The following is a 26,271-nucleotide window of genomic DNA, read 5'->3' on the forward strand; positions in this document are numbered from 1 at the left end:
ACTGAGGGTGGGGTAGCTCAGGAACAGCAGGACCTCCAGGGCTCCCCTCCCCCAGTCCTTTGGATGCCTTCTGCCCCAAGTACCATGGAAGGCTTTCATTACTTTGCTCTTGGGGGTGTCTTTCATGTGAGGGCTATTTTTAGCCTTCTGCTGAGGGTCAGAGGCTTCCACAGCTCGAGGGTTACGTGCTATGCTGTGGCTGACAGAGGACTGGTCTTCCTGCCCCAATTCTCCCCCTCCTCCCAAGTCCCCTCCAGATACACCTTGACTTGGTGACCTTTAAGTAGTTTACTCTCTCCAGGTCAAGCAATTTTTAGGCAACAGGGCTGGGAGAAGTCAGTCAGAATATCAATTAATCAATAAGCAATTTATTAAGCCTCTCTTAGGTGCTAGACATTGTGGAAAGATTCAAAGACAATTCCTACAGTGAAAGAACCTCATATTTTAATAGGAAAGATAACAAGTGGATCTAAAAGTATATACACTACAGAAATATAAAATTAATAAATATAAATGTATATAACATATTCAGTATCATCAGTCGCTTCTGATTCTTTGTGATCCCATTTGGGATTTTCTTGACAAAGACACCAGAATGGGTATAATGAACTCCTACTCATTTTACAGATGAAGACACTGAGTTAAGCAGAATAAAATGACTTGCCCAAGGTCACACAGCAAGTAAGTGTCTGAGGACAGATTTGAATTCAGGACAATAAGTCTTCCTGACTCCAGGCCTGACACCATCCACTTTGCCACCTTAAACACAAGTAGTCTGGAAGGGAAGAATCAGGAAATACTTCATGCAGAAGATGAATGATGCTTGAGTCATATCATAAAGAAAGAGAAAGCTTCTGTGAGGAGTCAATAAGGAGAGGGCAGAAACGGGAGACAACTAATGCAAAAGCACAGATTAAAATGTTCAGAGAGAGCCAGTCTGGCTACTAAAACTAATCCATGAAGGCCATTTGAAACTCTAGACATACAGACACAGAGCAACAATTTCCAAAGTAGGAACCACTGATAATTTGCTAGGGATCTGTCAAAAAAATCAAACAGATCTTCTATGGTCTGAATGTCTCACCTATGTACTGCTACTTTACAAATGTATGTAGATGCTGCTGTGATTAATAAAACATGAATGCACTTAAAAGCTTCGTGGAATTCACAGTAGCCTGCATATCTAACTCATGTAAATATCCAAAATTGATGCTAAAAGGGGTTGTTATACTTGACAAGGTCAGGAACCCTTGGTCTAGAGGAAGAAATGGCATGCTATATGTAATGAGTTTTGTATGATGATCTGAATTCTCAGTGTCATGACAAAACCTTTTGACAAAAACTCCATATATATCAAAATATTCATAGCAGCACTTTTCTAGCAAAAAACTAGAAACAGAGTAGGTCTCAACTGGTTGCAGAATAACCAAATAAATTGTGTAGATTCAGTTAATAAACAGTTATTAAGAATCTACCATGTGTCAGGAATATAGGGATAACTTGGAAATACAAAGAAAGGCAAGACATTTGAAACTTTAGTGTAGTGGGGAAGACAACACACACACCCAGATATGTACATAAACAAATTATGTACAGGACAAATTTGGAAATAATTAACAGGATATACAAAATGTCAAAGAATTGTATTGAAGTATATGAAAACCGATTCACAGTGCAGTGAGCAGAAGCAAGAAAACAACGAAAACAATGGTTAAAGTGAAGCCAAAATTGACAATACTTTAATGACCAATTTTAGCCCCAGAAAGCAGAATTTAAGTATCTATCCCTGTTGCAATGATAGGAGGCTATACTATAAGCCTCCATTTAGTTGATTTATCAGTTGGTTTTGCTCAATTTTTTCTCTATTAAAAATAGAATACATCTGGAAATGGCTACTGTCAAAACAAAAAGCAGCCATTTTAAAAAGCCAATCCTCCGACTATGATGATCAATTCTGATGGACATGGCTCTCTTCAACAATGAAATGATTCAAACCAGTTCCAATTGTTCAGTGATGAAGAGAGCCATCTACACCCAGAGAGAGGACTGTGGGAACTGAGTGTGGTTCACAACATAGCATTTTCACTCTCTCTGTTGTTTGCTTGCATTCTGTCTTCTTTTTCAGGTTTTTTTTTTCCTTCTTGATCCAATTTTTCTTGTACAGCAAGATAACTGTATAAATATGTATCATATACTGGATTTAACATATATTCTAACATATTTAACATGTATTGGACTACCTGCCATCTAGGGGAGGGGGTGAAGAGGAAGAGGGAAAAATTGGGAACAGAAAGTTTTTTTAAGGGTCAATGTTGAAAAACTACCCATGCATGTTTTGTAAATAGAAAGCTTTAATAAAAAAATTTTTTTTGATCATTATAAACATTTATTAAGCACCTACTATATTCCAGGCACTATGCTGAGTGCAAAGATGTTTATGACAAAATGAACCCTGAATAATTCCACTAAATAGCAATATGATCTTGAACTATTTCCTGTACTTTTGAGCCTCAAAGTTCCTCATTCAAATAAATAAAAGGGCTGGACTAAATTTAAACAGGTGTCTCTTTCCAGCTCTTAAGTCATGAGCCAAAAACTCTTCGATCATGTGCAACTAAAACACCCATCTTTATCTCTTTATCATTAACACACTGCATCCAAATTTGGTTGCTACATTTCTTCCATTATACGCATTCCATACTTTCCCATCTGTTGTTCTGTGCTCACTTTGTTCCTAATCAATTAGCACTTAGTAAATGGCTATTATGTACTAAGTTCTAAGGATATAACAACAAAAGTGAAACAAGACATTCCTCTAGAGGAGCTCCCATTCTGTGAGGGTAAAGGAGGGGAGGGGAAGAAGGCAAAGAAACAACCTGTCCTTGTAAATACAACCCCCCCAAAGAGAAGTATTTTTAAAAATATGCAAAATAATACAAAGTAGTTTTTGGAAAGGAGGGTCTCCAGGAACTGGAAAGAATAAGAAAAGATTTCTTGCAGAAGATATCCATATCTCTAACATCCTCTTCCTTACTTATTGAATTCATATCCATTCTTTTAAACCTAACTGAAATGCCTTGTCTTTCAAGAAGCATTCTCTGACACCTCCTCCACAAAGGTAATAATCCCCCCCTCCTTATTGTGGAATTTTGCTTTCATATTTTATTCATTATGTATTTATCTGTCCAAATATTTCCTTCCATTTGTCTCACTGACCTCCCTATTGTACTACAGGTTAGGGACCATGTTTTCTAAATTTTGTATTTTCTAACAGAGTGCTCTCAACACAGTAGAAGCTGAATAAATTGACGTTCAATTCAATTCCAATATCTAGATAAATCAGTGATTCTTTGATGGTTCAAGAATGTTTTCCTTCATGTTTATATGCCGTAGGGAATGTCAACAGTGGTAAGACAACTGCTAACTGGAGAGAGACATTCACATTCAAATATCAGTAGCACAATTACTGCTTGGTACTTTTCCCAGGCTGGCTTTCTTCTTTTGCCCCATAATTTTGGGTGTATCCCCTCATTTCTTCTTTTCTCTCTCCAGCTTCTCTCACTTGGTTCAATTAACTCTTTTCCAAATGATTCCCAGATCCCTATGTCTAACCCTCCTCTTCTCTTTCTTTTGCATATTGACCATTTCCAGCTGTACTCCAATAGGTATCTCAAACAAAAATCCAAAACACAACTCATCATCTTTCTCCTCTGACCTATCAATTGCCTCTCATATCTGTTAAGGGGGTAACCATCCTTCTATTCACCCAGGCTTAAAAGCCAGAATCATCTGTCTCCTCATTTGCCATCATCCCTTCTATCCAATCAAGTCACCAAGTTCTTTTGATTCTATCTCCAAAACATCTCAGATTCAAACACACACACATATTATCTTAGTGTGTCTGTCTGGAAGATGCATTTTCAAAAGAAGGAATCATCTTCCTACCAAATAGGAGACACAGAGATCATGAGCTAGGGAGAAGCACTAGAATGTCAAAGCTATAAGAGACCTTGACAGTCATGTCGTGCATCCCACCCTCCACCCCCCTCAAAAAAAGGGAGAAGTGATTTGTCCAAGATCTCTTCCCTCTTCCCTGTCCCCCCCACATCTACTTCTATAGTAATGGTACTTGAAAGCAATGTTGATTTTTGCATATATATTTCCATCATCTTGTACAGTATCTGACATCAATCAAGGACCTAATTGAATGAATTATTATTGAATTCATATTGAATTATTGAATAATTCCAGATCTAGCCTAATATTTGGATTTTTAAAATAATTTTATTTTTAACCAAATCCAAATATCTGAACTGGATGAAAAGAAAAAGATATCTTAAAAGAAACAAGATTCTATTCCAATTCTATATCAGTTTACTTCCAACCCCACACTTCACCCCTCAATCCTATTTCAATTATTTAGAAGAAGATTATGTTCTCAAATATACTAGTTTAGGAATCAGAAGAGCTACAGATTAGTCCTGGCTCTGACACAAACTAGGCATATGTACTGAAAAAATCACTGAGCCTCCTCTTCCACACTAAAAAAGGGTGTTTGATTAGATAATTGTTAAATGTCTTGCTTCGCTCTAAAATTCTGTAATTTGCTGGAATCACGGACAAAAGGGAAGCTTTTGCAAACTGAATTACAGGCAACCTAGGGAAATGCTATATATATATTTTAAAGACCACTTTGTTTTTCCCTTATGTTCTGATTTTTTTTTCACAACATGACTAATATGGAATGATGTTTAAAATTATTATATCTATATTAGACTGCTTCCTAGGTTGGGAAGGGGAGGAGTACAAAAATTTGGAATTCAATCTTACAAAAATGAATGTTGAAAACTATCTTTACAAGTAACTAGAAAAATAAAACAATATTGAAATTTAAAAAGAAAAAAACCTACATAATACTACACATTGCTTAAGAAAAAAAGAGACCACTTTAATATTCATACTTCCCTACCTCATTATGCATATGAAGGAAGCTCATCCATTATCCTTTCCCTATAGCTCTTTATTTAAATAAATCTCTTCTCATAAGAGGAAAGTGATATGGCCTGGATCTGTTATTTCATTGATTTAAGGCTGGAGTCCTTAAGTTAGAGTCCAAAGAGTCAATAAATTTAAATGGGAAAGTTGTGATGTGAAAGGAATAACTGTAGGTACAATTTCTCTGGAAATTAAGCCAGCCAGCTTAAATATTTTTTTCATTTACATCATCATCATTTGTGATATTAATTTTCTGATTTTGCTTACTTAGTTCTTCTACATCAATTTAAGTCTTCCTATGCTTCTCTGAATTTTTCATACTAATTATTTGTTTTCACCACTTTGGGGTTTATATTATGATTAGGAAAACATTATTCTGAGAAGGGATCCATGTTTGTTGCCAGACTACCCAAGACACAAAAAAGATCAAGAATCCCACCTACTACAAGATGGTCTTAAATGAGAAACTCCTCTGCTCACATAGGCTGGCAACTTCTCTGTAACTTTTTGTTTTGGGCTTAACAGCAGGAAAATCCAAGTGGGAATTCTAGCTCTGCTACTGACTGTGGGCAAGTCACTTCCTTTCCTGGGGGCATACACTACATGACTTTCAAAATCTCTTCAGGTTTTGACATTTTAATGATTCTTCAAGAGGAAGCCCTTGGATCATCTCTATGCCCCCCATTAGACAAGATGATTACTTCTTTTGAAAACTCATCTTCCAGACACACTAATACAATACTGATGAAATCATGACATGGTCCAACCATTCTGGAACCATCTGATCATATGCTAGGAAAATGACAAAATTGCCCGTATCCTTTGATCCCAATATCCTATTACTGGGCACATACCCAAGTATTTAAATGAAATAAAGAAAGGCCTCATACAACAAAATGTTTATAGCAATATCATAATGTAAATACCTATGAACTAGAAATAGCTAAATAAACCATGGCATATTTAATATTACTGTACCATAAGAAATGATTAGTATGAAAAATTTCAGAGAAGCATACATAGGAAGACTTAAACTGATGCAAAAGAGCTAAGTAAACATATAATCAGAAAAATTATATCCAAAATGATGACAAGATAAATTTTTTTAAAATGTTTACCTGATTGGCTTATTATAATCTTCTAGTTTTGGTCCAAAAGAGAAAATGCACTTATAGCTATCCTTTCAACAAGGCAACTTTTCCTATCACAGTTTCAAATGTATCATGGGTGAACATAAGAAATTAAATGAGAATTTTGAGGAGAGTTTTGTGAAAGCCACTATATATATTTGTATATTTTTATATATTTGTAGTATTGTATAATATTTCATAATTCCAACAATTTTTATCTTCTAAATATCATAATAACTGTCTTCTCTGATTTTAAGGGAGAGCCAAGTAATTTTATATGGATTTTCCAGATTTTAGGAGAACCTGCCCCTAATTCAATGTGGAAGGGATTAACTGTACTTTTCCTATTTGCAAAGATTGGGATTCTGGGCAGCTTGTTGGGGCAGTGGATAGAGAGCTGGGTTTGGAGTCAGGAAGATTTATCTTCCTGGGTTCAAATCTGGCCTCAGACAACTTATTAGAACCAACATAATTCTAGGTAAGCCATTTCATCCTCTTTGCCTCAGTTTCCTCATTCGTCAAATGAGCTGGAGAAGGAAATGGCAAATCATTCTAGAAAAACCCTAAATGGGCTCAGAAAGAGTCAGACTTGACTAAAAAAAGACTAAATAAAAGTAATTCTGGGTGTGGAACAATACTAAATGAATTGCCTTTTTTCTTCACCCTCACCTTCCTCCCATCCCCAGTCTTTTTCGCCACTTCTTTTTTTTTTTTAAGAGATGGCTCCTTGGCAAAATGGCAGGTTGGGGTGGAGAATACATTTGGAAATAAAAGTAAAATAAAAACCAAAAAAAATCTGAAAACGTCTTAAAAGATCATCTTCCCATGTTATAATTTCTGCTTCTCTCTAAGAGATAAGCTTTTTGCCTGTAGCCCACTGTTCCATAAGCTTTTTTTCAGGAAAAATTCAGGCCCTCCTGGACACTCTACCTAATTTAATTATGAGCTCCCTAGGGAAGTCTATCTAGCCTGATTTGGACTATTTACCAACAAAGAGTTTTAATTCTACTCCGGTGACCCTTTTTCAGAGTTGCCAGAAGGATCATGTGGCTTGAAATTCAAGGCCAAGAGGAGAGTGGCAGAATGCCCCAACGATGGCCCTGGCCCCGCGCCTGGCAGAAACCTCCTGGGCTTCAGCTGTCTTTGGGCCCAACATCCCTGTATCAATCCTATTCTTCTGGACTGTCCTAGTTCAGAGTCCCTTGAGGTGGCCACGTTAAAACTTTTTCTAAGCCTTAAGAGACATTAGCCCTACCGGCTTCCTGAAGCCATTACCTCCATCTTTCCTTACTGGTATTTAAGACTGAGGGTAGATTTAAGATTAGATTCTAGTCAAGTGGGATGTGGACCAATGTCTCTACTGATAACAATCCTCAATTTATTAGGGCAAAGACACGGCAAGGGAAGTCTTCAGTTCAGTCTAAGCTGAGGACCTTGTTTGGTACAAAGTAACTGCTTTTTAGGGGGACTCCTCCATGGCTGAATTCTAGACCATGGTTGTGACACCATAGAAATCAAAGGTCCTAGGCGCCATCTAGTCCAACATATTTGCTCAGAAAATCCCTTCGATGACATCCAACTCATGCTCATGTAGCCCTGCCCTGAATTTGAAGTCCAAGTTCAAATGTAACCTCAGACACTTAATAGTTGTATAGCACTGGATAAATCACACAAATCTCTGCCTACTATTTCTTCAACTCTAAAAAGGGGATAACAGCACTTCCTTTCCAAGATTGTTGAAAAGATCAAATGATACTTCTATAAAGCATGCCCTAATACACAGTAGGTGCTTAATAAATGCTTATGTCCTTCCTTTCTCACAAATCCACTTTTGGATAGTTTTAATTGTTAGAAAGGGTTTGATTTTTGTTTTTTTAACATCAAGCTTGAATGTCTCTATAACATGTATCCATAATTCCTCACTGTGCCTTCTGGAGCCAGAGAGAATCTAACCTTTCTTCCACAAGAGGAAAATATATTTCAAGACAATGACATCCCCACTTAGCACCCTTCCTTTAACTAGTCTACAACTCCAAGTTCCTTTAACCAGGTCCCATATGGCCTAGTTGCCAGGCTTCTTACTTTTCTGGACTCTGTCCAGAATCTTTGCTAAAATGTGGTGAGCAGAACTGATCTTGATATATCAGACCATGGTGGTCTGATCAGAAGAACAGAAGATCTATTGCTTCCTTTGTTATGAAGACTATTCTTTCCTTTTAATTCTTTTCTTTTTTAAAATCACATTAGGCTGGGTTTTTTTGGTTTGCTTATTTGGGTTTTTTTTTTTTTGGCTATCTCATCATACCAACGACTCATTGAGTCTGAGATGTGATGAACAGAACACTGGACTTGGAATGAGAAAGACCCAAGTCTGAATTCTGACTCAGATTTACTCTAGTTTACTGTGTGACGTTGGGCACTTAATCCACGATCAACCTAAATCTCTTAATCTGTAAAATGGGAATAATAATCACACCTAGCTATCTCTTATTAATGAGACACTAGGTCACTCGGTGGATAGAGCTGGGCAAGCGACTTCACACTTCATCAGTTTCCTCATCTGTCAAATGAGCTTAAATTCTTTTTGCCTTAATCCACTGGAGAAGGAATTGGCAATACTCTTCACTAGCTTTGCCAAGAAAACCCCATAGATTGTGTGGTCCATAGTATTTCAAGGAGTTGGATGACTAAACAACAACAATAAGAATCTCTTGTTTGGACTGAATGAGATAATAAAGGTAAAGGACTTTGTAAACCTTAAGGTACTATATAAATGTTAGCTATTAATATTATTACTAAAGCCTTCAGACAATACTTTATCTGAAAAATCTCCCTCTCCTTTTACTTAAAAGTTGACTTTTTGAACTTAATTTATCAGTTAAGTTTCACCTTACTAGGTTTGGCTCAATATCCTAATTTGAGGCCTTTTTGGAAAACCCCAATGTCATTCACTGTGTTAGGTTATCTCTTCCAGTCTTATCTGGACTGCAAGCTTGAGAAACATTCTTTGAGGCTCAATCTAAATCACTTTTAAAAATATATTAAATAGCAAGGGCCAAGCATGTGTCCCACCAGAGACCTCCCTTGAAGAAGCCATACTAATTGTTCTTAATCTAACCAACTCTACTGGTAGCTAGCTGCCATCTTTCCTTCTTGTCCACAAGAATGCCATGAAAGTCTGTCAAATAATTCACTGTCCTTAGCTAATTCCTGAAAGAGGAGCCCAAGTGTTCTTCCAGAGGGGCACGATTGCCAACAGGGATACAACAATGAGACTAGTCCCAAGAGAGACCAACTCCAGAGTCCCTCCCGCTTCCACAAAACCAAGTTACAACTGACAAGATCGTTCCCCACTACTTCAGTAGAGGCAAAAGCTTTAGGATCATCTCCCTAGAAAAGCATCTATATGATGGACTGTTAGAGAAATTCATAAAGTCATAGATTTAGAACTTAGAGGTCAGGGAAACCCAAATTTCACATCAAACCTCAGACATTTAAACACTGGGCCAGTCCCTTACCCTCTTGTTTGCCTCAGTTTCCTTAATAGTAAGGAAATAATAATAGCATCTACTTCCTAGGTTGTTATAAGGATAAAAATGAGATAATATTGTTAAAGCACTAATTGCAGTGCTTTTTATGTGCCATATAAATGCCAGTTATTGTTGTTAAAAGAAAAGGATTAGCTGCTGGTCATTCTTTTTGCTTTTCTTGATGATAGCTAAGAGAATTAATTTTGGACCAAGTAATAACATCTCAGGAAATGCAAGAACCATGCCATATACTTTATACCCAGGATTACGTCTACTATTGTACTAGGGGCTGACTTAGCAAGTAAATACTTGATCCATAAACCCCGATTTCTCACCCCGGAAATCAGCCAATGTCACAATCTGGAGAAGGGCAATGTTCCCAGGACCAGTAATTCCCCATTATATACAGAGGAAGGCTCTGGAGAACTCACTTGCCTAACCCGTCAAGTCCTTACAAGTAGTGTTACTACCTGACTTCTGAAACATGGCTTTTGAGTTCTAAAAGAGGATGAATCACAAGTAACTAGAAAATTATGAGGCTTTAGGGAACAGGAAAGGGGGAAGGTGAGAAAAATGCGTGGGACAGTTTCAATTCTCAACATGATATATTTAAAAGGCAAAAAATTTAAGAACTGATTATTTTATCAGCTTAGTAAACTTCCAGTAAGATCTAAATCCTTGAGAAGCTCTCTGAAGCACAGTTCTAGTCATTAAATTTGAACCCAGGCTCTTAGTTCAGCATCCTTTTTACTTAAATAGGAAACTGGAATTCTGTTTGGGAGTCTCACACTAAAGATAAGACTAGGTACTAGTCGCTATCTGGAAAGCAATTAAAAACTGGGGATGAAGCCAATGTTGCAGCTTTAGAGATTCATGTCCCTGTGGATGTTCTTTATTATAGAATACCACTGCTGGATACCCTTCTCCCTCACCCCTGTCTCTTACACTTATTAATGATTCAACTAAGTCTATCAAGATAATCCTAGTTAGCACATGTATAATCTATATCAAATTGCCTGCTTTCTCAAGGATGGGGGAGGGGATAGAGGGAGGAAAAGAATTTGGAACTCAAAATTTTAGAAAGAGTATGTTTAAAGTTGTTCTAACATGTAATTTAAAAAACTAAAAATAAAATTTAAAAATAAAATATAAATTTTCCCAAAAAAGATAATCCTAGTTAGAGGATTGGGTTTTCTTTTTATTTCTTCTCAGCCTCCAAATTTCCTGTTAGGCAGTCTGTTTTAATTCAAAAAGATTTTGAGGAGAAGAAGGAAATGTTTTTCTACTCATTTGAGGATCACAGGATGATAGATTTAGAACTGGAAGAGGGGTTAATGGCCGTTGAATCCAACAGAATTTTACAGAAGAGGAAAAATGAATCACATAAGTTAGTGACTTGACCAAAATCACCCAACTAATTGACGGTTTTTCCTAACTCTACAGCCAGTAACCTATTCAATAAGCCAAGATACCCCTCTAACAGACAATAGCTACCTAACTTTTGTCTCTTTAAAAAATGTCAATGTCAGAAAGTAAGGTTGGTCTTCCACATTTGACCAGCTATTTTAATCTCTTGACAGAAGATATCATTTGGAATTGAGAGGAAAGGAGGGGACAGGAAAGGAAAATGAGCAGCCTACAGGTGACTTGTTTCTCTTCTATTCATTCAAATATTAAAAACGAGCTGGGATTTCCTAATCCCATTCTTGTAACTCTGAGTGCTATGAAAACTTTAATTTTGCTTCTCTCTCACTTTGATTTTGGCATTTTCTTTGAGGACTGTCAAGAAGGGTAAGAGGCAAAAGAAATACAGACTTTCAGATGAGTTCTCCACACAAAAGCATCCTGAAGTTAAAAGGCCCCAGTTTTTGTTTTTATCTTTTTTTTTTTTTTTTTTGATCAGCAAGGAAGTCATCAATTCTCAAGATGGATGGGATTCTCCCAACAATTTCTTGTATATTGTCTCCTTTCTCTATTTAGGCTTAAAAGATCATACAATCAGAATCACAAAATTTGAGAATTGGAAAGAGACTCCAGTGACCATCTAGACCAATCCATATACAAAAGGAACCCCCACTAGGATATGTTTGACAAGTGGCCTTCGGGGAAAGAGAATCCACCATCCATTAGGCAGAGCACATTCCATTTTTGGATAGCTCTAATTGTTAATAAGGTTCTCTGAATATCAAGCCTACATAGATCCCTTTGCAGCTTCTCCCAACTATTTCTGGGTCTGCTCTATGGGACTAAACAAGTCCAATTCATGCAGAGGTGAGCCCAGAGCCCCTCCTATCCAGGTTACTAAAGGATAAAGTGCTTCCTCCCAAAGAGTCACCAGGAACAGCTCATCAGCTGGCAAGAATACCCCATCATTTCCGTTTCCCATCATGGTTAGTCATTCTAATTCACCTGTAGGGCCTGAAAAAACTAAGAACCACCATATGGGCTTGGGGATTTGGTTCAATTGCAAGATTCCCTAGGACATATAGCCCTCCCAATCAGAGTGACCTTTTCCTTCTCCTTCCACAAAAAATCATTGGAAGTCTCCTGTGTCCCAAGGAAACAGAAAGTAAAAATAAGTAAGGAGTCCCTCTGGTCAAACAGATTTGTGCCTGGAAGTCTAACACTAAGAGATGGCATGAGCCAGGTCATATGAGCGGGACAGAACCTAGCTGATCACCTGGCTGAACCACTCCATTTTTAAAATAATCTTTCTCATCTGTACAAAAATACAGATTTATGATTCTGGAGAACTGATGATTAATTAACCTCATACAGAGAGGTGAGGGGCTCGGGGTACAGAATAAGACATACATTTTTTGGATGTAGTAAATGTGTTTTGCTTGACTTTGCATATTTGTTGTAAAGTTTTCTCTTTTTTCTCTTCTCAATGGGGGAAGGGGAGAGAGAAAATAAATCCTTGTTAATTGAAAAATAAAATGAATTTCATTAAATGAAGGAATTAGGCTCTTTGGCTTTTAAGGTCTCTTCCAGATGTAAATCTATGATTCCCTAAGTGTTGTCTTGCACCAAAGATGCCACAGGTATAATTTGAACCCAAGCCCTCTGATTTTAGGGTTTGTTCAAATGTACCCAGGTAAGAGAATCAGATGTTAGCAAAACCAGGACCCTCATTGTCTTTGGGGGAACAAATTCAAATTGGTAGGCTTCAAGGGAGAAGGTAGAGGGCAACCCTGATTCCTAGGGACAAAAAGTCTGTTATCAAGCAAAAAAGCCTGTTCATTTGGTTTAAGCTGAGGTTGAAAAGAAAAAAAAAAAAATTGGGGGAGGAGGGTGAGTGAAGGAAAAAGAGAAAGAAGATCGGAAGAAAAGATGAAAGGGAAAGAAGCTTCCATGTAAAGCTTCACTCTTTGGGGTTGCTGCAATGTGGCTCAATCAGGAAATCACCTCTAGGGACTCAGCCTCTATCTTATCAGTTATTTCTCCACTGCCTAAGCAAAGGGTTTATCTTAGAAACTGGAACTCAGCATGGGCGTTCACCATTGTCCAGAAACCAGATCCATCTGCTGTACTGAAGAAGAAAGAAGATGGATTACAGAAATCCAAAAAAGATACTGGAAAACAAAAGGTTAATTTTTTTTTTTTTTTTTAAAGTTAGCAAAGTCTCAGCTGCAATTCTACAACTGCTTGGTGAATGCTGCTCCTGGCCAGGATTAGCTGAACGGAAACAGCTTTTCTAGCTGAAATGTACTTAAGACAAGAGATCATATTGCAGCTAATTGGACCACTGTTGCCTCCTTCAAGAGCCCCTGGAGTCACTATTTGGTTTTTGGTTCGGGGCTGGCAATTTCATTGGCACCAAAGAGCTTTCAGAAATTAAGGAGGTGGAGTAGGAACCCCACCCACCTCTAAACCCATGGTCTTTTTGAGGTCTCTAACCATTTATCTTCTCCCAGTTCAATCAAACCTTTGGCATTAAAACAAACTAAAACGGAGCTCTGAGACTCTGTAACAGTTAGAATCACACAATGGAGGCTTGGGGAGTCTTGCCTATTTGATCCCATTCCACCTCCATACATCCCTTTTTTCCTTCAGAGCAAGTAAATTTTTTTTTCTAAGAGTGGGGATAGGGCAAGGGTGAGGAAGGGTCCCTTCCTGCCCTAGATGGAAGCTCCTTTTCATCCCATTGGAGAAGATCCCAGACCAAACTGCTTAAGCCTAACATTTAAATCTGCAGGACACGCCCTGAAGCCAAGTCATAATTATTCATTCCTCCTCGAGGCAAGATCCTACCAACCTACCTCTTCCCAGAAATACAGAAGGGAAGCATCAGGATTTATGGTCCCTGTGAAAGGAAAAAAAAATCCCTGACCTTTACACTAACACTCCTCCCTTCCCCTTCCACATGACACATCTGGTTTTCTCATCTGCAGTGTGACTATGTCATCAACTGTGTGACAAAGCTGAATGAACGGAACTGCAGCTCAGCCAGCCCCTCTCCTCAAATTCTCCAGGCCCCACAATCCTGCTCCGGTTTCTCCCACCCACCTCACAAAGACAAGAGCTTTATTTAATACCCAAAGACATCAACATGTAATGGTTTAGATTTCAAAATGTACAAAGAGAATCCAAAGTTTTATTTGAGCAGACTAGAAAAGGGGGTATATGATACAGTAGAAAGATACACCAGCCTTTGAAATCCAGACGAATTCCTGGCTGTTTTAAAAGATGCTGGTTTGTTTGTTTTTTTAATGGTTGAGGAAAGCCATTCCTGTCTCATCCCAACCTACCCAGAATCACTTTCTCATCTCCAAAGTCAATGTAGAGGACATCAAGGGCCCCTATTTCAAAGTTAGAGGGGAGGGATGCAGAGAAGGAAGGGCAAAGGCAGTCATAGGGGATCCAGCTTCAAGAGACGCTAAAAAGGGGGATTAAGATGAGTGGCAGCTATAGGAAGGAAATAGTGTCCATCAAAAGAAAGGAAACCTGGGACAAGAGCACGAACTATATGCAGTACCTCCCACCATCCACCAGTCAGAGGGATCATGAAGGAGACCTGCCCCCCTGGTGAGCTGATGTGGCATTTGCACATTCTCTTTAGGAGAAAAATGTTTGGCCAGTTGTTATTTTTAAGTTCAGAAGGTGAAACAGAATGAATTTTGCGGATAACAAGGGCTTAGTAGACTTACCTGGGCAAGTAAAAAAGATATAGTAGACTTCCTCAAGTTAGGGTACGAGAAAATAAGGAGAAGGGGAGGGGAGAGGAGTGAGACAACGACCAAAACAGCAAAGAATGGCTGATGGAGGCACCGCCCCCACCCCACGAGGCAGACACTTTTAGAGAGAAGTCGAAGAAAGCACTTCGAGAAGCATCTTCGCGAATTCCACTCCTCCCCCAGTCTAATCCTGCTCCTTTCCCTCTACCCCTAGGAGGGAAGAGTTAGGGTGAGGGAGGGGAGAGGATTAGCGTCTTCCCAGTTACCAGAGAATGAAAAGAGAGGCCTTTCTACATTCCACAGAAAAGGGGGGTTGATCTGGGGCTCCAAACTGTCCTAGGGGTTTCCTTTTGAATACCTTGGAGGAACTGGGATGGATTCCTGGGGGCAGGAAATGAAAGGAAGAGCAGAAACGTCCCAAGACTGCAAAGCCCTCCGCGTGGTGACCTACGTGGTGACCCTCTCCCCACCGACAACAGATGCATCCATTCTGTAGATCCCTCTCCCCCAAGGAGGGGCCGTATAAGGGAAGGGGGCTAAGCCCCGAGACAGCAGTTAGCCTTCCCTCCTCCTCTTCCTCGACTTCCTCCTCCCCCCCCCATCCCCGTCCTCTAAGGCTTACACCACGGGGGAAGCACATACCCGAGGGGAGACCGAGGGGGGGACGGGGGAATATGGGGAGGGGTGGATGGGTGGAGGCTGCGGAAAGAAAGGAAAGTCAGGGAGGCTTGAGCAAGCTGGAAGCTCAAAGAAGGGAAAGAAAGGGCGGGAGTAAAGGGGAGTGGCCATGCCGAGACAGAGCCGTGAGGAGAGGAACTGGGGGTCTTGGGAGAGGAGGGGCGCTAGGGACCCTTACCCTGCCGGGTGGACACGTTCCTCTGATTGCCCGCCTGCAACACCACCTGGGGACAGCTCTGCTCCAGCACGAAGAGCTCGTCCTTGCCCACCTTGGTGCTCTTGCCCGCCTTGAGCGTGCCGCTGGGGCCCGACGGCGCCAGGTAGCGGCCCTCGCAGTCCCGGAAGGCCACTTTGCCCGACCTGAACTCCAGGGTGTAGCCGGTGCCCGGCTCGGGCTTCTCCACCAGGCGCCCGTCATTGCGCAGGAAACGGTGGTCGGCCGTCTGCACGCTGTAGCGCTGGTCCTGGAAGACCAGGGTGATGAGCGAGTCCACGCCCCAAGGCACGTCTCGGTCCACGGCGATCTCGTCCTGGCGGGCGCTCAGGTGTGCGTAGCGCTTGCGGGTCAGGCTGTAGATGTTCACCTGCGGGTGCATGGCGATGTGGACGCTCCATTTCTCGGCGGGCGAGATGGTCTGCGCGAAGCACGACAGCCGGTCCTCGGTGCCCCCGAAGTACCGCCGGTGAGGCTCGGACTGCAGGGACCAGCGCCCGTCGTCGTGGGCCACGATCAGGAAGCGGCAGTCAGCTCCGGGCGTCTCGCTGTCGCAGCTCACGTTGCCGTCCTTGTCGGCCGCCAGGTAGCGGCCCAGGTGGCTCTTGAGGCACACGGCGTGGCCCCCGCCGCTCGCGTCGTCAGTCGGCTGCTCCAGCGTCCAGATTTGCTTCTTCTTCAGGCTGGTGGCCGACGCGTTCACCTTGAACCCAAAGGCCTCCGCCGTCAGGTACTTGTTGCCGCAGTTGATCAGCCCGAACTGGATCTGCACCGACTCCGACGTGCCGTTGGCCGTCATGCTGGCACTGGGTTGGGGGGAGGCGATGCTGCGGGGCTGGGGAGAAAGAGAGAGAGAGCGCGGGCAGGAGGAGGGACCTGGGCGTCGGAGATGAGCCGCGGAGCTGGCAGAGGGAGGGCTGGCTCTTCCAATGGCCCCTGGCTGCTGCCTCTCTGCTCTGTCTGCCTCTCCCCTCCCGCCTGCCTCGCCTCGCCTTTCCCCAGCAGCTCACCCCGGTCCTTTGTTCGCCTGTAACGTGCTCCCGCTCCCACCACTCCACAAAGCCTGCCTCTCACCGCCCCAGCTGCAGCCTATATAGACAGGATGATGTCAGGGGGTTTGCAGCCGGCCCCGCCCCCCGATGGAGCCTTTCGGCCCCCGCGGTAGGGTTGGGGATGGGGATGGGGATGGAGAAGGGATTGGGAAGGAGAGGAGGGAGGGTGCGAGGGAGGGAGAGGCTGCAGCTGCAGCTCGCAGTGGGGGCAAGTACAATGCAGCTCACAGATCCCCCCTCCCCACCCCCTAGCCAGCCAACCCCTCCGAGTCCCAGCCCGTGTCTTGCAAAAAAAAAAAAAAAAAGCTTGGGCAAGGCGGGAAATCTGAGGCGGAGGTTCATTCTAAAGAAGCCTTTTCATTGATCTGTTGGGGGGGGGGGGGGAGATTTGTGGAGGAAGAATCCACAAATGGGAGGAGGGGGTGCTTTTGCCACAGCTTTTACTTTTGTTTTTTTCTCCCTCATGTCTAAGTGGGCACGTCCTTCTGCCCGTTTTCCTTTGGCCCCTTCTTTTTGCAGAGCTCTGATTACTGGGCACCCCAGTTTCTACCTACCCTTATTGCCCAAACTGGCCTGCTAAAGTAAGGAGAATGTAAGCAAGGTCAAGAGGTGTTCCCAGAGCTTTCGTCAGAGTTCAGAATGGTGCTTTTGACCTGCTTCCCACCCACCTCCCTTTTTGGGGGGGAGGGGAGAGGAGAAGGTGGCTAAGAATATCTAAATTTTTCTTTACAGAAATCTCAAGGACAGAATCAAATTGGGCTCCTACCCCTACCTAAATAAAATGGAACTACCCAGGCTAATCCAAAATCTCTAAAGTTAGATCTGATTTTCCTTGAATCTCTTTCTTACTCTGCAACCTTTCCTACATACATATATATTGTAAACTGGTGATAAGGAAGTGGGGAGAGGATGTAAAGAGGGTCTTCTAAGGGGTAAGAAGTCGAAACCAGGCAGCCAGAGGTGTCATGGTTGGTTGGTCATTATCAAATACACCAGATTTAGGCTGGCTTTCCCCCTTTAACCCCACCCACTCTTTGCCTAAGACATTCTATCTTGTGATAGTAACCTTTTCTCTAGTGCCTTCAAGTTCCTTCATTTAGCCTGAGCAAAATTTCCCTTCTGTAAACTATTTTACCAGAACCCAAGCTCTCTTGGCTACAAATCCCCCTGGATATTCCCTCATGATTCTTTTGGTTTTTTTGTTTTGTTTTGTTTTGTTTTTGACGACTTTTAGAAGTCCCCTAGATTTCAGAAATAGATTCCACATGGGATTCTGTGGGACCTCCCCTAGAACCTCTAGGTATCTCAAAACTTTTTGGCTTTAATGTTGTGTTTGTAATGTTGATTTTGAAACCTTGTTTAGTTCATCTCTAAGCCAAGGTACCAGACTTGAAATCAGAAAGAGCCATGGTCACATCTGCCACAAGATTTGCTAGCTGTATGATCCTGGGAAACTGACTTAATCCTTCTGGGCCTTAGTTTCCTCATATGCAAACTGGAAGTAATGTAGCACCTACCTCTCAGAGTTGTGAGGATCACATCAGATAATACATGTAAAAGACTTGGGAAACCTTAAAGTGCCATTAAAATGTGAGCTATTATTAATTCAATTAAATCCAATAAATATTGATTATAACTAAGGTACTATTTTAGGGATTGTAATACCTAGATGGCACATGGATTATTTACTTCATTGGTGAAAGAAAGAAAGGAAATAAGCATATAATTGAGAAAGATAAAGAAAACAGATTAAAATGACTTGAACAAGATTATACCACTATTAAAGCTAAAATTGAACTCATGTCTTTCTGACTATAGGATCACAATCCTTCTATTCCTTTTCAAACTCTTTAAGAATTTCATTCAATGTGCTAAAGAAGCCTTGTTTTGATTCTTTTAATAATTCCAATATACCACTCAGTTTTTGCATTTGTCTTCAGGCTGTGTTCTTTTCTAATCATATATGTCCTGTATCCTCACAAGCAAAATTATATGCTGAAGCCTAGTTAGATCTATTTCTGTTCCTCTTTGGGTTACTTGTCATTTTGATTTTTCTGAGATCATAATATGACCTGATTTGAAAAAATATAGCATTGATGTGAGAACATACAAGGAGATGAACTTTTATAGTATCAAGCACTGTTTGGAATTACTAAAAGAAGAAAGGAAGGAAGAACTCTGCTGTTGTCCAAAAGTGGTACAACCTAATTTCTGCCTTCTCAATTATGACTTAGATTTATTTTCTATTTAGAGTTCCTATTCGAGAAATATGTTAATAATCCCTCCAACTCTCAAATTCTGTGTGATTCCTGTGACTAAGTGAAGTACATGTTACAGTCTTGGGAATGTATATGTCTACACACATACACACCCCAGAGTTATATTCATCCACTTTGTTTTTTTAGTGTGAATGGTTAGACTGGATTTCACAAGGAGGTTTTGTAATATTTCACAGCTGGAGGCCCAATGCAATTAGTTTAATGTCATAAATAAGTAGGAGCCGTGGGAGAACTTTGCATGGAATCTTTATATGGAATCTTGCATGTATTCCAGATTTTCACAAGGAATCTTGCACATTATCAAACACACCGTAGCTGAGTATATAACTATTTTAACCTTTTGCCTGATGTCAGTAATCGGGAGATATCTGAACAAAATTAGTTGAACCTGTCTTGGGATCTTATATAATTTTGACACCTCTGATTTGAAGAGAGCCTTCAAGATTATCCTTTGTTCTCTCTCTCTCTGTGTCTCCCTCCCTCTCTCTCTCTCTTTATGAATTAACAGGAGATGATGGAGAAGGAAATAGCAAACCACTCCAGTATTTTTGCCAAGAAAAACCCAACTGGAGTCATGAAGAGTCTGAAGACTGAGAAAACAGCTAACCGATAAAAAAATGATCTAAGCTAGAAAATGAAAGTCTCTTTGGAGATAAAGGTCCTAACGTTTTAAATCTAGGCTTTAATATTGTGACTCTGGCAAGGTATTTGTAAAATGACTTGAAACTTTTTAGACTTATAAAATCAGTGACAGAATGAGGCAACTTAAAATGAGAAGATTGATTTAGATCAGTAGTGCCAAACTCATAGAATTGGGACTACTAAATCATACATAAAGATTCCTCCAGGCCACATATTAACTTAGATAACTACTTGTTAACATTATCTGTATTCTATTGTGTTTTTATTTATTTTGTTAAATATTTCCCAGTTATATTTTAATCTGGTTTCAGGCTACACTCAGTATGTTTGAAATCTCTAGTTTAGATAACCTCTAAGGGTTTTTCCAGGCCTGAATCTATGATTCTTTTTCTTCCTCCAAATCGAGGAGCAATCCTTCAATCTTATATTCTTATTTTTCAGTCAGTTTTGTGATCATGAAGTTGTGGCATGCTGTACAAATTATTTCTGAAAGTCTACTTGTTGTTTTTGTTTTCATCAAGGATACTGTTCACACTTGAAAAGACCATTCTTATAAAGATCGTCTAGATATAAGAAAATAGGCAAGTGGGCAATTAATGATGTCTTACCAGTAACATGTTTCTTATCTAAAGTTCTGTCAATGATTTTTTTTTCATTCTTTTAGAATTTTTCTGTTTGAGGCATCCTGGATTTGGTTCCTAAATGTAATTAAGATTCTGTAATCTCTGGTAATATTTCTTTATACATTTGACCAGGTCCAACTTAAAAGTGCCATCAAGTATTGAATTAGTAGAATCCAGATATAGTAGCTCTTCAATTGTTGCTAATGACAATAGATTACTATAGCTAACATTTTTATAGCACTCTAAGGTTTACAAAGCACTTACCTATATTATCTCATTTGATCTTCAAAATGACCCTGGGAAAGGAGTGCTTTTGTTATCTCCATTTTATAGAGGGGGAAACTGAGTCTGAAAGGACTTAAGTGACTTACCAAGAGTTACACAAATAGCTACAAAGGATCTGAGGTAGTGTTTGAACTCTAATGTTCCTGACTCCAAATTCAACATCTTTTTTTTAGACAGATCTCTTCCATTTAGTGTCTATTTCCCAAACGTGGAAACAAAGTAGGCAGTTGCCCCTTCCTCTCCCCAAGTCACTGACTTGAACTATTAGAGTCACTCTTAAACTCTTCTCCACTGATCCCTCAGTAATGATCGTAACATGTTGAGAAAATTAGACATTGGACTCTCAACAGGAAAAGAGTAAGGAACTTCAGCTCTGTCCCATTGGGCAGACAGAGATAATAGTTTTGAAGAAATGAGACTGAAACAATGCCAGCCCAGTTTGATGTCTTAAGTCTTTTAACATGGATCACCATGTTCTAACATTTGGATCACCAAATAATAAAAATATGAAGAGGTATAAAAGAAGATGGAATAAGATCCAGGAAATAACTGTTTAATTAGTATCAAAGAAAGCTACCCAGTGCTACCACCTCAGTAACAACTCTTGAATTCTATATAGTACTTTATAATTTGTTTTTTATTTTAAAAACTATGAACTTGATGCTCATCAAGAAACAAAAACATTCTAAAATACAAAGAACAGAAAGGAGAATTCTATATGGAACAGTGAACTTTTGTTATGTTCAATTTATTTTAAAGTTTAGATTAAATTTAACAAGGTGTTTGCAAAATTGCTCTTTTTTATTTATATTCTAATCTGAATTTTTAAATTTCCTTCTGTGTTTTATCTTTTGCAAAGCACTTAAAATTAATATTATCTCATTTTTCCTTTCCAAAAATCCTTTGAGACAGACAAAACAAGTTTCATTAGCCCCATTTTATAGATGAGCAAATTGAAGGAATTTGAAATATTTATGCCTCTAGGATCATAGATTCAAAGCTGGAAGGGACATTAGGGATGATGTAGTCTAAACCTTAACCCCTCTCTTCCCCCCATTTTACTGAGGAAGATACTAAGGAACAGAGGGATTTTATTTTACCAGGGTCATGCAAATACCAAATCCAATTATATCAAGGCTATGATTTGAATTAAAGTCCACTCTTTTTCTTGACAAGAGAAGACTTGGAAAGGATGGGTGAAGGGGTATTTATTTCTTAATCTATTTGAAGGGTTGTTCAGGGGAAAAAAATAATTAATTTATTCTATTTAGCTCCAGAACTGATACCAGTAAGTAGAAAGACAGGTTATCTCCATGAGGGTAGAGATTGTGACTTATCTAAATTTTGTATCTCCCAGGTCTGTGTTTTGCACAAAACAGATGCTTAATGTTTGTTGAATTGAAATTCTCTGGAAGCAGTTTTCATTTTCTCTATCAAAGATAATACTATCTGAGCTGCTCCATAAGGTAATGAGTTCCCTGTTAACTAAAGGTATTCAACTGCACATTTTTTACTTATATTAAATTGCTTGCTGTCTTGCTGGGAAAAGGAGAGAGAGAAAAAAAAAATGTAACACAAGGTTTTGCAAAGGTGAATGTTGGAAACTAATTTTTATGTGTATTTGGGAAAAGATAGAATGCTATTAAAAAAATCTAGGGATATTCAAACAGAGGCTGGATGGCCATTTGTTTAAATTGTTATAATCAGGGCTTCTTATGTTCAAATGATCTTTTAAGTGCCTTCTAACTCTGAAATTTTCTGATTTTATGAGACTCAGATTGTTAAACTGTAGTAGTGAACTAGATTTAGAATCTAGAAAACTTAGATGATGGGATTCTCACTATTGCCAATCAATGCTTAATTACTATTGAATTCAGTCATAGCCTATTTATTTGGCTGCATTCCTCAGATCTGACTGAGGAAACATTGGAGTGCTGTGGAAATCATTTCAGATTTGTGCTGAGGACCTGAGTTCAAGCTCTGACATTGCCATTTATTACCTGCATATCCTCTCTGGACTGGCGTTTCTTCACCTCTAAAATGAGGAAGTTGAATTAAGTGATTTCTTAAGGTTCCTTCTACCTCTAAATCTATGATCTGTTGATTACTGATATGTCTTGAAAGTTGGAAGTAAAGCTGATTGTAAGTAAAGTAAAGAAAGTAAAAGGAAGTAAAGAGTGTTTTTGGCACTGATTCTGCTTTATCAGAGTCATTTCTTTTTTTATTTTTAATAAAATTTTATTCTTTTTGTTCTGAACTTAAACCCCAGAAAAAGAGAGAATTCCCATATAAACAGAAGAACATAAAAAAGGATTAGATATGAAGCCACAAATATCCATTTTAGATCACTTTTTAAAAATTTGTTTAATCATTCTCAGTTGTGTCTAACTCTTCACACCTTTTTGGGGATTTTCTTGGCAGAGATACTGGAATGGTTTGCCAGATCCTTCTACAACTCATTTGACAGATAAGGAAATTGAGGGGAAAGGGTAAAATGACTTGTCCAGGGTCACACAGGGTTACAGCTAGTGAGGCTGGTCACCTAGCTGTAAAATATATAATAAATTCCCCACATTCCTTTCAAAACTTCTGCTTGTCTATGTTTCCTTTTGTTCTCTTCTGTGCATTAAAAAAAAAAAAAAGCTTCAGTGACTTTTTTGGGGGGTAGGGGAGGTTTGATTATTATTAACATTCTTCTGTCCTCCACTTCCTATCACCCTCATTGAAAACAGAGTGAAAACAATCATAAACAGTAATTTTTTAACTCATGGTAAAAGTTGATTTGGTTTCAGTTCACTCTTGCTAAGGGAGATCACAGAACAAATGAATGATGGTGAGCTCAAGGTCACAGTACATTTGTCTGAAAATTTTGTCATCTCCCAGTGATGATGGTGAAATAGAGAATACTAGACTTGTTGGCTATTTTCTTCTTTGAAGACAAAGATAAACCTTATAATATAAGCTTTGTCCTTGGCATTTTTAATCAACAGCAATGGAGAGGCGGTGACGACTGAAGGCCGGCAAGATATTTTTTGGCTCCTTGTGCTCCTTTTTGGATCCACAAAAGTTTTGTTATTTCTGGTGGAGACCTTATCAGTGGGAAGAAACACAAGTCTGGACAGCCGGGCTGGGGATTTGTCAGCGCACTTTGTTGTGATTGGAGTTAAGATGGAATAACTGAATAGCTTGGGAAGGTGACTGGTACCCTTCATGTAATTTATGCAGCATCTTCCTTACAAGAGAAAACACAGCCTCATTCATTTGTATAAACGCTGGGGTAAAGACAGGGCATGCCCTCCATTCTATCAGTGAGGAAACACAAGTTTAGAGATGTCAAAATCACTTCTGTGCCAAGAGAGGAAATATTTATTCTACTCAGTTTGGGTCTGGAGAATATTTTGGCGTTCCAGTTTTATTCTGGTTCAATAGCTTGGAAAAACAGGAAACTGTGTGGGAGGCAGTGTGATATATATTTATTTTATTGATAGGGAATGGACCTATGATTTCATTAATCTAGGAAGCTAGAGTAAAGAAACTCCTTCTACCAATACAGGACAGTAGCTTCTCAGTAATTTGTAATCTTCGAGAGGTTACCACAACATTAAGAAGTTATGTATATATAACTGTTTGGACATCTATACTTATATTGTATTTAATTTATACTTTAACATATTTAACATGTATTGGTCAACCTGCCATCTGAGGGAGGAGATGGGGGGAAGGAGGGGAAAGATTGGAACAAAAGGTTTGATAATTATCAATGCTGTAATTTTACCCATGCATATAATTTGTAAATAAAAAATTATAATAATAAAAAAAAATTTTTTAAGAAGTTATGTATATATTGGATGACTTGCCATCTAAGGGAGGGGGAGGAAAATTTTAAACACAGGTTTTGCAAGGGTTAATGTTGAAAAATTATCCATGTATATGTTTTGAAAATTAAAAGCTTTTAAAAAAATAATAGCTTTTTATTTTCAAAATACATGCAAAGACAGTTTTTAACATCCACCATTGCCAAACTTTATGTTTCAGATTTTTCTTTTCCATTCTCCCCTATCCCTCCCTGGACAGCATGTAATCTAATATAGGCTTAACATGTGCAATTCTTCTCAACATATTTCCACAGAAAATTAAAAGCTTTAATATAAAAAATTTGAAATAAAAAAGTTATGTGACCTCTCCAAGGTCACACAGCCAGTATGTGTTAGAAGCAGGACAAGAACTCACATCTTCCCAGCTTAACAACCAGCTTTCTATTCATTAGGCCAGATTGCCTTTCATCTTTAATCTATATATCAATTTTATTTTGATATTTTGTTTTTATATCATTTTCTTTTTTTTTTTGTTGTTAAACCTAATTGCCTTTAATTTTATCCCTAATTACCTTCATTTTTAAATGAATTTCTCTCTTCTCCTACCTACTGAATTATCACTTATGTAAGGAATGAAAAAGAAAATAAAAGATTCTGTAAATCCAATCAACACATCATCCAAGTGTGACAGTATATATACCGTTATATACCCATAGTGTCCCACCTCTTGTTATTGTTGTATGTTCTTTGTTCTTGGAGATGACCATGACATCAAGCAGGTGATGCTGTGATATGCAAGTGAGTTGAATCTGAGTGAGGGAAAGCTTTGCAAAGAAGGGAGGGATATATATTTTCTGCACTCTCTCTAGCACCAAGATTGGTCACCATAATTAGAGTTCAGTTTTAGTTTTGTTGTCCTTTCATTTTACGTTGTTATGATCTCCTGGTGGACAGCACAATATGGCACATAAAGTGCTAGATTTAGAGTTAAAAGATATGAGTTTGCTAGTGACTAATTAAACTGTTTGGGAAAATTCTTTCTTTTCCAAGCTGAAGTTTATTATTTTCAAACTAGAAATAAAAACTGGGTTTCTATTTCATAGGATTGTTGTAAAGAAAGTGGTTTGTGAATCTTAAAAGACCTCTATAAGCATGTTCTTACTGCTGTCAGAAGAAATGATTGTGTAGTAATTTATAATTACAAATGCTATTAGATACATGTGAACTGCTGTCATTATAAAATATAGAGTGTAGAAACAAGGTATATAATGGATAGTTCCTCTGAATTAAAAGGACCAGGGTTCAAGACCTGACTCAGACAAATATTGTCTCTGTGAACCTGGGCAGATTCTTTACCCTTTTTCTCAGACAATTCTAAGACTAGAAGTTATAAAACAGTTATCAATCACTGTTAGTGAAGGGAGTTTCCTCATTATTGTTGTTATTCATTCATTTCAATCAGATCTGACTCTTCATAACCCTATTGCCATTTTCTTGGCAAAGAATGGAGTACTTTTGCCATTACTTTCTTCAGCTTATTTTACAGATGAGGAAACTAAGGCAAATAGGATGAAGTGACTTGCCTAACATCACACATCTAGTAACTAAGGATGGGTTTGAACTTAGGTCTAGTAGACCTAAGAGCACCAGGCCTGGTGCTTAGGCTAAGCCAGCTACTAAAACTGTGGGGTTGTATAACTAAATGTGGGGATCTCGAAAAATTTGGCAATAGTAAAAGATTTCTGGATGCTCTGGCTCCTGCAGTATCAAACATTACACCAAGATTTAATTTTTTATGTAAAAATAAATAAGCACATCTATTTCATTAATATGCAAATTTGCTTTCATCTT

The 26,271-nt window shown here is 39.1% G+C and overlaps 1 protein-coding gene across 1 annotated transcript in view; it reads right to left on the minus strand.

Moving 5' to 3' along the window:
* Positions 1–16,716, minus strand: part of FSCN1 (fascin actin-bundling protein 1) — a 39,438-nt gene extending 22,722 nt beyond the window's left edge. Inside the window, exon 1 of the mRNA XM_051999887.1 lies at positions 15,689–16,716. Within this exon, the coding sequence (XP_051855847.1) occupies positions 15,689–16,523 (835 nt within the window). The 5' untranslated portion in view covers positions 16,524–16,716. The remainder of the gene's footprint in view (positions 1–15,688) is intronic.
* Positions 16,717–26,271: the final 9,555 nt, after the last annotated feature.

Source organism: Antechinus flavipes, chromosome 1, assembly GCF_016432865.1.
Source record: "Antechinus flavipes isolate AdamAnt ecotype Samford, QLD, Australia chromosome 1, AdamAnt_v2, whole genome shotgun sequence".
NCBI lineage: Eukaryota > Metazoa > Chordata > Mammalia > Dasyuromorphia > Dasyuridae > Antechinus > Antechinus flavipes.